Raw genomic sequence first — 17232 nt, forward strand, 5'->3', positions numbered from 1 at the left:
AGGTCTTTGTCATTATTCCTATTTTTTTTTTTGGAGAGGTTTTCACTGTAGGGCGCTTGCGCTCGCCAGACAGACAGAGAGAGACACAGAGACAGAAAGCGAGAAATCACCCCCCAGGGGGGATGGTCACGCCACAATCCCTTTTCCTCCATTCTCCTCTCGGGATCTTGGGCACGCACGCACATGCACCCGGCGTGAGTTTTAAGCCACCGGGTCCAGGACACGAACCGCGGTCCACTACGTGGGAGTCCAGCGACATAGCCATTACGCTAACTGCTGGTTCCCATTATTCCTATTTTTAAAAATTATTTATTTACTTATAAATAAAATAAGTTATTTATTTAATAAAAATTTATTATTATTTTAAAATTTGCTATAGGGCACATATGTTCACCAGAGATAGTCAGAGAGAGAAAGAGAAAAAGAAAGTGAGAAGACATGCTGCCAGGTCTGGTATTCCAACCATGGTCAACCATGTGGGAGTTCAGCGTCCTAATCACCACACCACCTGCTGGCCCCTATTCCTATTTTACAGATGAACTACTGAGGCTCAACGAAGAGGCATTAGTTTCGCAAGCCACATGACCAGTCAGGTGGTGGGCTTGATGTTCAGACCTGGGTCTCTTTGTTGCGACCCATTGCCTGTCTTAGAACTCAGCCTGGTCAGGATTGCGTGCTGGATTTTCAGAAGTGAAAACAGTATGGCTTTTCATATTCCCATCTGTTCCTTTTGTCACAGTGGAATGATCAGTTGGGCTGTGTCTGTTGTGTTCCTCTTTCTTTTTTCTCACATCACAGGGTTAGATTGAGAGAAGGAAAGGTGTGCGTGATTGTGTGTTCCTGTGAGAGTTTGTGCGTATCTGAGAGAAGTGGGCAGGAGCGGGGTAGGAAGGCAGTTGAAGCTGTAAACTTTCTCTCAAATGCCAGTGACTAGGGATAGTTAGGACTGCTTTTTTCATTAGTCAGAGCTCATTGTGATTAATCTTGGAATATAATGCTCTCATATAAATTTCAAAAATCCTTGGCCTAGGAGATGAACAGTTTATCTTATTCAAAAGTAGAGGTGGTGAATTTCCCAGTTATATAGCACTCATGCCTTCTTAAAAAGTTTAGAATGGAGATTAACAATGGAAGAATCTGTGGTGACATGTTACATGGAAAATTTCTAAGATATTTTATTAACTATGAAAGTATTTCTACTTTCTCTTTTTCACCTCTATTTTCTTTGTCTGCATTCCCTCATTCCCCAGAGCATGTATTCCCAAGAAATCTTCTATGATAAGATCTTAGAATGTTGGAGAAAACACAGAAGATACCTGTAACCAACCGAAAGAAATTACAGTCATAGGCCCGTGTGAATAATGACAGAAAAGAAAAGAGGAAAAGGAAGCTGGGGAGCGGGAGGGCAGTGCTCAGGGCTACCAAAAGGGCTTTTGAAGCTGTGCTTGGAATAAAGGCAGTGTAGAGTGTTCAGACAGGGCGGTATAAGATTCATAAAGACAAAAAGTACAGCCGTATCAGCACTATTTTGTATCCCATCTTTGTTGGAGAGTGTCCTTCACAACTGGCAAGTCTAGAAGCTATTGCTGAGAGAGCATTAGAGTTTGAACTGTGCATCACACAAAAACCGCTCAGCTCCTCCTGTTGCCTCTGCATCCCATGCAGCAGTGGGGTTTTTACTTGCAATGGCAGGGTCGCATCATGATCTTGTGAGAATTTACCTGAGAAATGAAGAAGGATGTATGTCCTAAATAAGGAGGAACATGAATTTCTAGAAGCTAAAGACCTAAAGTAAGCTTGATGTCAGTTCCTGGCAAAGCTGTTTGATCAGTGGCCAAGCAGAAATCTTATATGTACTTAGAAAAGACTGTTGCAGTTACCAGGTGTCAGCATGGATCCCAGTAATAAGTCTTGCTCAGACTCGTTTCCTTTATGCAGTGCTTTCTTTTATTTGTTTTTTGGGAGGAAGAATACTACATTGTTAGATACATAGTTCTAGAAACTCACATTTGGAGAGTCATGCCTACTCACTTGGATCAAATAATGCTCACAGACTGTCCTTGGTAAATTTTGATTTTACCAAACTATTAATATTTGAGGTGATCTCTTGTAACCTTATAAAAAGGAAGTAGAAAACTAGTTAGATGCTAGTATCATGGTGATTCTTGTATTTTTAAAACCAAGCAAAAATTTTCATGATTAATGAAGGAATGACAAGGTGTCCTCATGGGGGATTGCTCAGGAAATTAGGCACTGTCGTTGGCTTTATCTTTCACTTGGAAAATCTCAAAACCTAACAACAGTGAAGCAGTAGAAAAATGATATCTCTCTGTCAGTTGCAGATGAGAGAAACCTGGGAGAAATAGTTGAGAAAGTGGAAAGACTAAAAATTCAAATTATTTTATTGGCTTACTGTTATATTGTTAACTATCATTGTTAACCTGACAAAGTGAGATTTAATATTTATGGGGATCAGCAGATGGTGAAATGATTATGTTGCTGGACTCCCATGTAGTTGACCACAGTTCCATTCCTGGACTGGTGGCTTAAAACTCTTGCTAGGTGTGTGTGCATGGGTGCCCAAAATCCTGAGAGGAGAATGGAGGAGAAGGGATTGCAGCATGGCCATCCCCCCAACGGGTGATTTCTTGCTTTCAGTCTCTCTGGTAAGCACATATACCTTATAACAAAAATCTCTCTCAAAAAAAAAAAAAACAAAAAAAGAGAGAAATTTATTATTTATGACTCTCAAGCCCTGAATTTGTTATAGAAGTCAATTAACGAACATATGATACTGGAAATGTATTTTGAGTTCCTTAATGGGAATATTTGGAATTTTAATTGATCACGATATTGTGAATAATACAGATGGTCCCCAATTTACAATGGTTTGAATTAAGATTTATTTTACCTTATGTTTGTTGGCTTATTAAATACATTTTCTTTTTCTATTTCCTTGTTGCCTCAGAGTGTTTGTGCTTGCTAGACAGAGAGAGAAAAAGAAAAAGGAAAGATAAAGGAAAAGAAAGCACCACTCAATGGGGAATTGTCATGTTGCAGTCCCTTTTTCCTCCACTTACCCTTCCAGTCAGGATTTTGGGCATGCGTGTACACACAACTGACATGCTTCTCAAACCAGTGGGGCTGGGATTTGAGTCCATGTGGGATCTGGCTCCTAAGGCACAGTGCTTATTAACCAGTCTGCTATGGTGCCAGCCTTTAAACACATTTCTTTCACCTTAGGACATTTTCAACTTACTATGGTGTCAATGGGATGTAATTGTGTTGTAAATTGAGGAACATATGCATACCTATAAACAAACAAAAGAAAAAACAAAAGAAACAAAAACCCTGTGATAAAGATAAACACAATTTCCATGTAGTGAGTGTGATATACACGTTAAGTTCCATCTTTGCTGTTCATTCCAACATTGTAAAGATAAGACTAGTTGGTTCTTGGTCCCATGTGGCATATTTGAAGGACATTAACAAATTGATGTAATTTCCAGAGAGCATGTTGGACAGACTGGTGAGTGTAGTAGTTAGATATCATCACCTAGAGTCTAGGAAGGGGTGGGAATGTTTATCCAATAGAAGGCTAAGGAAAGACATGGTGGTTGTCTACAAATCTGAAGGGCTTTCTGGAATAGTAAATTTATCTCCATTTGTAAGAAAGATCAAGAAGTAAAAAATTGAAGAAGGTATGAGGAAACAAGTTCATTTCAACACCAGGGAAATGAACAGGTCATACTGACCAGGGATGGAATGGGAGGTCCTTGGAAAGAAATGACTGTCACTTTTACTCCAGTGTTCTAGCACAAGCTGAATCTACTTTTTTTAAAAAATTGAACTTTATTTATTTATTCATTTATTTTAATTTGACCAGAGAGGGGCAAAGTAAGAGAGAGAGAAAGAGAGAGAGAGAGAGAGAGAGAGAGAGAGAGAGAGAGAGAGAGAGAGAGAGAGAGAGAGAGAGAGAGAGAGAGAGAGAAAGTGAGAAAGCAAGCCAAAGGTCTGGGACACAAACCGTGGTTGGCCATGTGGGAGTCCAGCATCCTTAACCACCATGCCACCTGCTCGCCCTGAATCTACTTATTTTTATCTCACCCAGTCCCAGCGTTATCTCCTTTCTGAAGTCTCTTTCTGCAGAATGTTTGCTTTCTCACTTGTCTTTGAACCTACAGCACCACACACAGTAACTGGATTACTGTGGGCGCTCAGTAAATGTTGGATGGACGATCAGAGCTGGCTGTGGACTGTCCTGGGTTATCAGATAAGAATTCAGAACAATCTATTGTATTCTCTTTACTGTGCTATTAGTTTATTCCTGCTTCAAGTTGCTGATTTTAGGGGAAGAATGTGTTCTACATTGTATCAGAGCAAAGTATTTTTTAGCTGATTATACCTTTGAAAGTGTTTTTTCCCCCTACAGTTTGAATCTTTAATCATAGATGTTGCTTGCATTTCAGCACAATAGTTTGGGTGACTGGAGTGTTTTGAAATTTTTAGAATGATTACTAAGCTTTATCTCTTGAGAATTTTAGTTAAGAATGAAGAAAACAATTATTTTCACAGTTGGAAGGTTTCTAAAAAAGAAAATAAATGAAAATGATGCTATCAAAGTTTTTGAAAAGTTCTTTTTTTTTTCCCCAGTAGCAATAGATTCTGAGATGTTGTAGGGTGAATGTCACTGAGTAATATCCTTCTTTATTATTGTGTTCGATTTAGGCTCATTCAGAAGTCATTGAGAAGTGGATGGATGGGGTGAAAGAGTTCCTAATGAAAGAGCGGGCTGCCCAAGGAGACACTGCAGGTCTACAGAGGCAGCTTGACCAATGCTCTGTGAGTTCTGCTGATCTGGAGAAACTGCTGCTGTAAACTACAGTTTCTTCTTTTTCTTTGTTATTTGCTGCTATTATTAAGCTTAAAATGATACAGCATGGCATTAAACCCAGATAAAATATCTGTCATTGTAAACTTTTTTTGACTTTACAGCTAATAAAAGAATGACAGATTATTCATGTTCTTATTTTTGGCTATAGTTATAGAAATTTGGATAGAGAAAATAAGAGCAATTTTACTTCCTTAGGGAGCTCTAGCTTATGTTACAATGACAGTCTTAGGGTAATAATTACCTATTGCTTTTTTGTTGTTGTTAGGTTTTTGTCATAGGTGTGTGTGTTCACTGGAAAGAAGAGACTGAGAGATTCAGAGAGATGGAAAGTGAAAAATCAGGGGTGATGGCCATGCCACAATACCCTCTTTTCTGTTCTCCTCTATTGCACACACGCGTCAGGATGATTTCAAGCCATTGGTTCTGGGACTCAAACCGCAGTCAGCCATGTGGAAGTCCATTGCCCTAACTATGCCACCTGCTGGCCCCATTGTATATTGCATTTATTGTGCCCCATGATGAAGATTTAGGAACAACATTTAACAAATGAAATTTGCTAATCATACTACATGCAATTTATATTTAGTGAAATCATTAGGCTTCTCTAAGTTAATTAAAAGCACTATTCCCTGCTGAGAATCAAGTATTTCCAATCTAATTTGGCAGAGGGCTGTGTGAAACACCCAGGTGAGATAAATTTCTTAAAGCACAATATTTCTTAAGTAGTTAAAATGTCCAGGCAGTCTCATAATATTTGCACACATACAAGCAGACAAACTATAATTGTGGCATCCACCTATAGGAATGAACTCAGTGTGTGCTTATTTTATGTGTTTAGGCATTTGTTAATGAAATAGAAACAATTGAATCATCTCTGAAGGACATGAAAAAAATAGAAACTAACCTTCGAAGCTGTCCAGTTGCTGGAATCAAAACTTGGGTGCAGGCTGGGTTAGGTGACTACCAAACCCAACTGGAGAAACTCAGCAAGGAGGTGAGTCTTTCTCCTTTACCACTGGGCTTTTCAGAGTATGTAGACAGTGGTTTCTCATGACTCAGTTGGTTCTCCAACCTATTCACTTTGAAAAACAGTGTTCTAGAGGTCAGAGGTGGTATAGCAATAAAACACAACACTGAGAGGTCATCTCACATGGGAAGGTTCCTGGTTCAAGTCTCAGGAGAGTACTCCAGACACATGTGGTACCCATGATTTGGGACTGGGTAAGGCTGGGGGTAGACTATGTCAGGACCCTGTTGGGAGTGCTGGCTCTCTTTCTTGCTCATGGAAGATATCATGTGGGTAATTTGTTCCAGGAAGGCAAGAATGAAAACAGGGAGACACTAATGAGGTTATTACAGTTTTGGAGAGAGACGATGGCCTTTGGACTAGGGTAGAGGGTAGAGATCCTAAGGAATACCAGATTTGGACAATATTTTGAAAGTAGAACTGGGTCTTGAGAAAGGATTGGATACATGATAGCAAAAGAAGTGAATGGTCAAGGACAGCTCAGGACGCACAAAACTTCCACTTTGTGCTAATGGCAGTGCTATTTACTAGAGGAACGGAAACTGAAGCTTTTGTGGGTACAGGTGAAAGGATGATTTTCATTTTGGAAGGGTGAAGTCTGAGATGCTATTAGATATGCAAATTGAGCTCTTTAGCACTTGTATCCTTAAACCTAAAGGGGCAAAGGACATAAGAAGAAAGAGCAGTGGGAAAAGAAAAAAGCCTGGGGCACATAAGGGTCTCAGAGCTCAGCAGAGAAAGCTTTTCATTGTGTCCAATGCTGAGGATTGTGGAGGCCAATCAGAACTGAAAATCAACCTTTAAATTTGAAAAGATGGAGACTTTTCATGACCTTGAGAAAAATGAATTTGGTGGTGTGTGGGGAAGAAAGTCATATTGGGGAATCAGGTTTAGAGGATGGAAAGTGAGGAATTAAGACAATTTTCAGGAATTTCTGTATTTAGAGGAGAGAAATGGGGTGGGTGCTGGAGATGGGGATCCAAAGTTTGTGCTTGTTTGTTTGTTTGTTTTTGTTTTTAATTTTTGTTTTCATAGGGCTCAGGCACTTGCTGGAAAGAAAGAGAGAGACAGAGAGAGAGTGAGAATGAGAAATTACCCCTGAGATGGCCACACTGCAATTCCCTCTCTTCATTTACTTCTTGGGAATTTGGGCATGCATACACATGCACCCAGTGTGACTTTCAAGACTCCAGATCCATTTGGAACCTCAGTTGGCCATGTGGGAGTCCAGCACCTTAATCAGTCCACCACCTGCTGTCCCCCCAAAGAGGTGTTTTTGTTCCCTTTAATAATGAGAGATATTATAGGATGTTTGGATACCAAGAGAAGGGCCTCACTTAGGAGGAGAAAAAAATAGTATAGAAGAGTTGGAGATCAGATCATTCTAAAGAAAACTTCTGATCATTGAAGGTCAAGAGCCTGTCCAGGAAAGGATTTGCTGTGAGATAATTCCTCCTTGGTAACAGAGAGGAAGACAGCCACCTGGGTAATGGGAACATGATATAGTTCTCTTCTGATTGTTTCTAATTGGTTGGTGAAATAATAGGTTGTAGCTGTAGTATGTGAAAAAGGAGTGAAAAATACTGATAGCTGAGAAAATGTGAAAACCAGGCATCACCACAGTCTCAAAGGTAGTCTTGATCTCTTACAAAGCTTTCTAATATTGCTATAGTAAAATTTCTTTATTTGTATTGTCGGATATATATACTTTTTGCTTTACCCCAACTTCTTTATTTTGAACATGTTCACGTGGAAAGATGGTTAACATGAGGTACATGCCAACTGAGAGTTGTGCTAATGTCCTGTCACATTTGCTTTTTCTCTCCTTTCGTCTGCTCCTTTTTCTTTTACACACACGTAAAACACACCTACATACATATATACGTACGCATACCTTTTTTCTCTTGTTTGGGCTAGATGCAGCAGTAAGTTGAGAAGTACGACACTTGGCCCATAACAGTATGTTTCTGAAAATAAGGGCCTTCTTCAAAAAACCACAATATTATTATTTTAATTAAGAAAATAATAATTGTATAATATCATTGACTCTATTAGCCAGCATGTGCCTGAAGGAACCAAAGTTTTCTTCTTTTCTTTTAAAAAAAATGATTTATTTAATTTTATTTATTATTATTAAAAATTTTTGTTATAAGGCACATGCACTCACCAGACACAGACAGAGAGAGAAAGAAAGTGAGAAAGCAAGTCATCAGGTCTGGGACTCGAACTGTGTTTGACTGTGTGGGAGTCTAGTGCCTCTAACATCACACCATCTGCTGACCCCAGAACTGAGATTTTCAAGGAAGTAAATGTGGAAAATGATGTTGGAAATGGCAATGAGCAGCAATCAGGCAATAGATAAATAGAAGCAAATACCTGTATCTTTCTCTCTCTCTTCTTGTCTATCCATAGATACATGGATAATAATAATATTCATGAATGATTATTATTCAGAACATGGGAATAAATGTATGGGAAATTTTCCAATGGCCTCAACAAGGAAGCAACAGCATGCAGTGTGAATAATTTTCTAGAAGAATTCCAGACTACTGTATTTTATTGATTAGTAAACACATTGCAGCTGTTTTGGACAGACTTAATGATGCCAAACTTTTATTTTGCTAAGAAAGGACAGGCATATAGAACAGATCAACACACGAGAAGTTTATTTCATCCACTATATTCATGAGATTTTGACAGAGGAAATATTTTAATGCCAAAAAAGAAAGTTTATCATCTCATGATAACTGTAGTTTTGAATTGTATTTTTAAAGCTTACATTGTCTTTAGTTTTCTCATTTCTCTGTGGATCCACAAAAATTATAAGAGGACTTTAAAAAATTAGTGGAAAAATGGACTAAAGCATGAGTTAAGTTTGGTGCAAAAAATTTTTTTTGGAGAGTTTTTTTGCTATAGGATGCATAAGCTCACCAGAAAGACAGAGAGACAGAGAGACAGAAAGCTAGAAATCGCACCCCCCTGGGGGGGATGGCCACACCGCAGCAATCCCTTCTCCTCCATTCTCCTCTCGGGATCTTGGGCACAACACGCACACGTGCCCAGAGTGAGTTTAAGCCACCGGGTCTAGGACTCGAACTGTGGTTGACTACATGGGAGTCCAGCGACATAGCTGGACTGCTGGTCCCGGTGTAAAAATTTTTGAAATATTTGTGTTTTTGCATAATATTCATTTTCTATCCACTTTTTGAAGACCCCTTTCTGAGCTAGTGTTCAGAAAGCAAGAGGAAAGAAAATTTTCTGAAAGTGGGGCCCAATAATCTGCATTTTTTTTCTTTCCTTTTTTAGTTGCCAGAGGGTGTGTGTGCTCACCAGAGAGCGAGACAGCACGTGTACGTGTATAAAAACATCACCCATTGGGCCATGGTCATATCACAATCCTTTTTCCTCCATTTTTCCATCCTTTCAGAATTCTGTGCATGCAAGCACATTCTCTAGGTGTGTTTTCGGGCTGCTAGGGCTGGTACTCAAATTCTAGTTGACCATGTAGTATCTGGTTCCCCCTAGATAGGGCTTAACCACTGAACTATAGGGCCAGCCCAGGATCCTGTATTTTTATTCATGTACAGTAATTAGAAAGCTCATCAGGTTAAAGCGCTGACCAGCCAGGCCTGGCAACCAGGCTGTGTGTGTCCTGCTGCCACAGCGGGCGGCAGTGAAAGAAAAGCTCCTGCTCGGTCCTGTCTGTTGTTATGACTGTGATCTTATTTGGTTGGAGGAAACAGGGAGGCTGTTCTTATTTAACCCTTGCTCTCAGTAGAGCCATCCTATCCCTGTGCTGGCCTGTGGTTAATGTCAGCTCAGCAGCCACACAAGCCTGGCACGGTGGCCGCTGCTGTGGAACTCAGCTTGAGCAGGAGGGTGATTGTGTCGTGTGGGTTTAGTTTATTACTGGGGGCAGTATCTTCTTTCACGAGAAAAGTCAGCTTATGGTTATGGTGAGAAGCTGTATGAAAACATTTCCAGACTTCTCTAAAAATATATATATATTTTTTAGAGAGGTTTTTGCTATGGGGCACGTGTGCTCACCAGAAAGACAGAGAGAGATAGAAAGTGAAAAATCACTCCCCGAGGGGATCGCCACGCCACAGTTCCTTCTCCTCCATTCTCCTCTCGGGATCTTGGGCATGCACGCACACACGTCGGGTCTGGGACTTGAATCGCGGTCGACTACATTGGAGTCCAGCGATATAGCCATTACGCTAACTGCTGGTCTCGCTTCCTGAGTTTTTGTTTGCTTTTTTCATAATAAACTACTACAGTAACCATACTTGATTTACTTGTGTATGTTTTTTGTTATTGTTTAGGTTTCTGGCATAGGGCATGCAAGCTCATTGGAGAGAAAGAGAGACAATGAGAGGGAAAGTGACAAATCACCCCCTCTGCAAGAAAGGGGGGGCAGGAACAGCCATACCTCAATCTCTTCATTCTCCTCCATTCTCCTCCTGGGCTTTGGGTCATGCGCACACAAGTGCCTGGCATGATTTTCAAGCTGTTGGGTCTGGGACTCAAACCATGGTTGGTCATGTGGGAATCCAACGGCTTAATCACTAAGCCACCTGCTGGCTCCTTTGTGTATGTTTTTATTGCTGTAGGGTTAGACCTATATCTGAGACTACTCTGCCAACAGTTAAACATTTTCAAAATTATAATAGCCATGTGGGATCTTTAAAAAGTTCATGGAAATACATTTCCTGAAAAAAAAACCAAAAAACAAACTGTGCATGAATTCCAAAGATCTGTTGCACCAATTGAATTTGTACTTTAATTTAATTTATCCACAGGCTTTTTGAAATCTCAAATATTTCCAGATTAAATTAGTATTCAAAATGTGGTATAAAACCCTAGCAATAATATTGTTTCTAAAAGTATTTATTTATTTATTATTATTATTTTTTAATTTGTTATAAGGCACGTTTGCTCACGATATAAAGAGAGAGAGAGGGAGAGAGAGAGAGAGAGAGAGCAAGCAAGCCACCAGGTCTGGGATCCAAATTGCTGCCATCCACGTAGGAGTCTAGCACCCTAACCACCACACCACCTGCTGGCCCCAATAAAATAATTTTCATTATTGCTTATATTTTGTAGCCTAAGTGCAAAATATATAAACTCTTAACTGAATTTTAAAACAGATGATTTGTTGTGGAAAATTACAACTGTGTCCTTAAATATTAAAAGCAGAAGTTGACATTTAGCATATTAAAATGTGTTTATTTGGGGAAATGACTTTTTCTTTCTAGATTGCTATTCAAAAAACGAGGTTGTCTGAAAGTCAGGAGAAAGCGGCAAACTTGAAGAAAGACCTGGCGGAGATGCAGGAATGGCTGACCCAGGCAGAAGAAGAATACCTGGAGAGAGATTTTGAATACAAGTCACCGGAAGAACTAGAGAGTGCCGTGGAAGAAATGAAGGTGAGGCTGAGACTGCAGTGCCCGATAGGCTCTGTCCTCCCCCTCCCTGTAAAGTCAGTGAGTCAGTCATGTAACTATACAGCATCGTATGTGCATACTGTCTTTCACAGTAGGGGTTGGAATGGAACAAAACAAAACAAAACAAAAAGTATGGCTGCCATGATTTGGGTGGGGAAAGGAAGCCAAGAGTCTGTTTGTTCAGCTTGGTTCACGAGTTGCCTCCATGAGGACCCCTTAGACATGTCTTAGGTTAGAGCCTAGGGAAGCCACTTAAAGAATGCCTTACAAACATCTGATTGTAGGTATGAGGAACAATTATATATATATACATATACATACACACACACACACACACACACACACACACATATATTTGATTGTGGTGGATATATATGTACAATGTCACATTTACTATTTGAACAACTCTCATGTGTGTAGTCCAGTGGCATTAATTATACTCACAGTATTGTGCAACGATCACTGTTACCTATTTCCTAGCTTTTTGGGAATGTTTTTTCTATATGCTAGAGGTCACTTGCATGCACAAAAGAGAGAAAGAAAGAGAGGAGAGAATGAGAGAGTGTGCACGTGAGTACCTAAGCGCCCATTTGGGTCTTCGGTGACTCTGCAGTCCCTTTTCCTCCAGTTCGTCACCTCAACAGTACTTTTGGCACATGGTGCATAGTCTGTCTCTTATGCCGGTGGAGTCAGGACTCGAACTTCAGTCGCCTCTATGGAGTGCGGCTTTCCCTGCACAGTGCTTAACTGCTTTGCTAAAGAGTCAGCCCTGAAAACTGATTTTTGTAAAGAACAAGTTAGTTGGGATTTGTCCCTATTTACAGGCAGTAGTCTTCTGTTTAATACATGAGACACAGATGAACACCAAAACTTTATTAGAATAGTTAAGTAAGCATAGCTATAGGAATGCATTGGGGATTTGATATCAGTTGGATTCACTGATGTGTTTTCTGTAAACTAATACTCTTGTGTCAATAGGCTTGAATACTTTCTTTTTTTTTTTTTTTAAATAACAACGAAAGAACTGGGCATGGTTCCCAAGTTCCTAACACTGCTTCAACTGTCCTTGAGTGTTCAAGCCAAAGGAGATCATGCCTTAAAGAGGTTTTTTTTTTTTTCCCCTATAAGATTTAGCAACACAGTCAGTGTTTTTCCCCAAAGTGCTGTCCTTGAGTGTTCAAGCCAAAGGAGATAATGCCTTAAAGAGTTTTTTTTTTTTTTTTTCCCCTGTAAGATTTAGCAACACAGTCAGTGTTTTTCCCCAAAGTTAACTTGTCTAAAAATGTAATTAAAACAGAAATTTTCGTGCAGGTGTTTATAAGTCAAAGTAAATGTGACGAGCCGTTTTAAATTTCTTGAGAGTTTTTTTTGCTTGAGGGTGTGTGCTCTCATGCACTTGAGATATACAGAGACAGAAACAGTGAAAGGGACAGTGAGAAATCACTCCCCAGGGGAGCTGGCCACACCTTAATCCCTTCTCCATTCTCCTCCCAGGATCTTGGGCACACACACACACACACACACACACACACACACATAGCACTTTAAAGGTAGGTAGCTCAAGAATGATCTCATTTATTCTCTTCCTTTACACTAGTGGCATTGTAGTTGACCATGGTTTTTAAAATTTGCTATAGATAGAATTTAGAAAGTGAGATTAAAGGGCTTGACTAGGCAACATTCTGTTTATTTTTATTCCTCCAAACAGACATTAGGAATTTGAAAACCTCTACACTTCATCACTTTCTCTGGACCCAGGAACATTTAAAACCATTAAGGTGTTAAGGAAGCTGAAAGGGAAGTGAAAGGGTTTTAGGTCAATTTCTTGAATGAGATTGTTCATCTTAAACTTTGAGGCAATCAGGGAAGCAGCTCTTTCTAGATCAGATTATCCCAGTATAATTTTATCATTTTTGAAAAGCTGTTAATTATCAGAAGGATGGGATTGTACCTATATTCTAGGAGGAAAGAAAATTATGTTTAGATTGTTTGAAGAACTTTTTTTAAAAGGAGACCTTTACCATGGCATATCTCAATTTCTGTGAAAAGTAATTTATTTCGGTCTTCTATGTTCAGACCTCTGGTGATTAATTAAATTAACTCACTTAGATTTTTATCCTAGACCTTTAATTTTAAAATACTTCATGCCAGTAAACATAAATTAGGAGAACGTAGACATTAACACTAAGGTTACTAAGTAAAAAATGTTTGTGGGGCTGTGTACATTGAGACACTTAGGTGACATTTTTCATTAGCATTCTGGTTTTTAAAACACTCAATAATGTTAGAATCATCATTTTAATTTTGGCTTAGTTATTTTAAAAAGAAGAAAGAAATTGGTTACTAAGAAAAGGAGACATTTTTCAAATTCTTCCACAGAGGGCCAAAGAGGATGTGTTGCAGAAGGAGGTGAGAGTGAAGATTCTCAAGGACAACATCAAGTTATTAGCTGCCAAAGTGCCCTCTGGTGGCCAGGAGCTGACATCTGAGCTGAACGTGGTACTGGAGAATTACCAGCTTCTTTGTAACAGAATTCGAGGAAAGTGTCACACACTGGAGGTATGCTATTTTTTCAGCAATGTGTTTCTGAGATCTAAACTCTGAAATGTACTGGTATTTTCCATAGCTTAGGGAAAAAAAGCTCTTTTTTTGTCAAATACTGAATCATTAAGGAAAAAGAGTTCTTGGAGCATAGGTTGATAAAAATGAAGAGGGGGGGAGAGAGAGAGAGAGAGAGAGAGAGAGAGAGAGAGACCCAGACCTGTCCTCATTATCAGAAAATTCTTTGGCAAGTTACTTAATTTCTTCTTTTTAAAATATTTTCAATCAAGGTTTTCATGTTACAGATGTAGGGTAGATTCTAGAATATATTGTAAGCAACATATATTGAAAGAGAGATTTTTGCTAAAGGGAGCATGTGGTTGCCAGAGAGACAGAAAGCGAGAACTCTCCCTCTAGGGGGATGGCCCAGCACAGTCCTTTTTCCTCTCTTCTCTTCTGGGGATTTTGGGCATGCACACACATGTGCCCAGCGTGAGTTTCAAGCTGCCAGGTCTGGGGTTTAAACCATAGTTAGCCACATGGGAGTCCAGCGCCTTAACTACTATGCCACCTGCTGTCCCTAAAACTTTTTTTAAAAAAATTTTGACTGGTGGAATAGATTGAGATAAATTGAGGATTTTTTTGTTGTTTGTTTAAATTTTCAAGTGATGTCTAAAGTTAGAGTCACCTGAAGGGAAAAGAAAAACTTAAATATGGTGATATTTTCCTGGACTTTAGATAAGGGACTGTCTTCCCACTTTTGGGCATGAGATTTAAGAGACAGATTATTCTTTATTTTTTGATAATAAAATTAAGTTTTTCCCTATTTATTTTTACATTGGTATGACATTTGTTTTAGCTTCTTGAAATATTTAAGAAACATTTCAATGAGTACCAATTTAATTTAAGTTCAATTAACCTAAAATTATTGTCTTGTGGTAAATCCTGGTAAAAGCCAGCAATTTCAATATTTAAACTAAAATCACTGATTACTTGCTTGTTTTAGATCAATTTTGTGCTAATACAAACACGTATAATAGAGACCAGTTAGTAAGCAAGCTACTTGATTAAGGTTCAGTTCTTTTCAGGAGTGATTTCTGAGTTGTCCTTTCTTTCCCATAACAAAGGAGGCCACACTTACATGGGGCAGACTTCTCAGTCTGTTTTTTTTTGGCTTGTAGACATTGGGGACTCTAGAAATCTTTTCCTTTTCACTTTAAACTAGGACTCAACACATTATGACTAAGGGTTTAAATCTAATCTGTGGCTTGTTTTTGTATTCCTGGTTAACTAAAAATAGTTTTTATATTCCCAAAGAGTTGTAAAACACACACACACACACACACACACACACACACACACACATCAAAGAAGAATCTGTAACAATGGATGTGGCCCCCAAAACCGGAAATACTTACTCTCTGGTCCTCTATTGAAAAATTTGCTGTCCTCTGGTCTGGTATGAATTTCTCACATGGCGCTAAGACTAGAATGTGCCTTCCCACCATCAGTAGATCCAAAAGAGATCAAGACAAGACACAATGGGTTGAGTTCTTTCTCTCAAATTTATCAATGAAACGATTACTCTTCCATGGAGGGAGTGGGGAAGGGGTATACATTTATAAGTGTATCCACCTCTGCCCCCACCCCCTGCAATAAAATCCTCAATAGTGGGGAGTGAGCGATCACAAGTACCACAGGGAAGAAGGTGTAACTCCATTTTGGCTGCACGTGACTCTCTATTTAAGGAGAAAGTTGCTGGGAAGATGGAATTAAAAGTACAAGTTTATTTTGGTGTAAAAAGATTTGAAACCCATACATAGTTCTTTCATAATATGCATTTTCTGTGAGCTTTTTGAAGACTCTTTTAGACATGTCCTTATGAATTTAGAAAAATGTCAGGAAGGCTGCACAGCAAGCTATGAATGTCAGTTTTGAGTTGTAATTGAGTGGGCCCTAGCTAATTTCCATTTTCTATGTTATTAAAAATATTACAGCTATGGGAACCAGCAGTTAGCGTAATGGCTATGTCGCTGGACTCCCACCTGGTGGTTTAAAACTCACGCCGGGCGCGTGTGCGTGCATGCCCAAGATCCCGAGAGGAGAATGGAGGAGAAGGGATTGCGGCGTGACCATCCCCCCTGGGGGGGTGATTTCTCGCTTTCTGTCTCTATGTCTCTCTCTGTCTGTCTGGCGAGCGCACGCACCCTACAGTGAAAATCTCTCCAAAAAAAAAAAATATTACAGCTATGAGTGATCTTTATCTTCTATTTAAAAACAAACTAATAGAAACTAATAGTGGTTATTATTATTTTTTTCCCTACTATTGGGCCATTGGGAGTCATGACACATTTTTCTATGTTTTTCTATGCAAAAATACCCATGACTTTTTCAATAGCCCAATATGATGTAGTTTTATTTTTGACATAATATAAGATACTTGTAATTTAGTTTAATGTAATAAGTTAGACAGGCTCTTGCCCTTCCTCATTGTCCCCCATCTATTAGTCTAATATGATTTATTGAATAATTCAATTGTATGTCACTTATTTGACACTCTAGCTACTAAAATTTCAGTGTTCCCCATATACTCACATCTAAATGAAGTCAGTATTGATGAAAAAGTGTGCAGCACTAGAGACAGAATGTACGAAATAGCTTCTCATCTCATGGACATTTTTCTTTATTTTAAAATATGTATTTGTTTTTATTGCCAGTGGGTATGTGTACTCATGAGAATGAGATTGGGACGAAGACAGAGAGAGTGCAAAAGAGCAAGCACCCCTAACAAGCTGGGCTGGGGTTTGAACCACAGTTGGCCGTTTGGAATCTGGCTTTTTATACCCAACGCTTAACCACTACATTATGCTCACTTTAGGAGGTCTGGTCTTGTTGGATTGAACTGCTTCACTATTTGGATCTTGAAACCACCTGGTTAAACACTTTAGAAGAGCGGATGAAGAGCACAGAGACCCTGCCTGAGAAGACAGATGCAGTCAATGAAGCCCTAGAGGTTGGAACCTATGTTCTAAGTGGCATTGCTTTTTCTTGCTGAGTCCAAATGTATATTAAAGTGAATAACATCCTGCTTCATGTGGACAAATGCATTCACTTTCTTAAGAGTTTTCAGTATAACTTGTGTTTACTTTCGTAGCCTGAAGTATAATATAATCACTTACATTTAGATTATCGGTGACTCACTTGATGAGCTGTCTGAGGGGGGTTAGTACTTGACATTTTCAACATGGTCAAGTGCTCTAGTGGGTTCCTAGCTCATTTTATCATTCTCTGGACAAAATTCTGTCATATGTTATTAGGACAGC

At 39.2% G+C, this 17232-nt stretch overlaps 1 protein-coding gene across 1 annotated transcript in view; it reads left to right on the forward strand.

The window, feature by feature from the left end:
• UTRN (utrophin) overlaps positions 1–17232 on the forward strand; it is a 645934-nt gene that overhangs the window by 230531 nt on the left and 398171 nt on the right. The window contains exons 24-28 of the mRNA XM_006161924.3: positions 4729–4842; positions 5733–5888; positions 11180–11350; positions 13748–13927; positions 16788–16922. Coding sequence (XP_006161986.1) covers positions 4729–4842; positions 5733–5888; positions 11180–11350; positions 13748–13927; positions 16788–16922 — 756 coding nt within the window. The remainder of the gene's footprint in view (positions 1–4728; positions 4843–5732; positions 5889–11179; positions 11351–13747; positions 13928–16787; positions 16923–17232) is intronic.

This window comes from Tupaia chinensis, unplaced genomic scaffold (assembly GCF_000334495.1).
Source record: "Tupaia chinensis unplaced genomic scaffold, TupChi_1.0 Scaffold139457_1, whole genome shotgun sequence".
In the NCBI taxonomy this organism is placed as follows: Eukaryota; Metazoa; Chordata; class Mammalia; order Scandentia; family Tupaiidae; genus Tupaia; species Tupaia belangeri.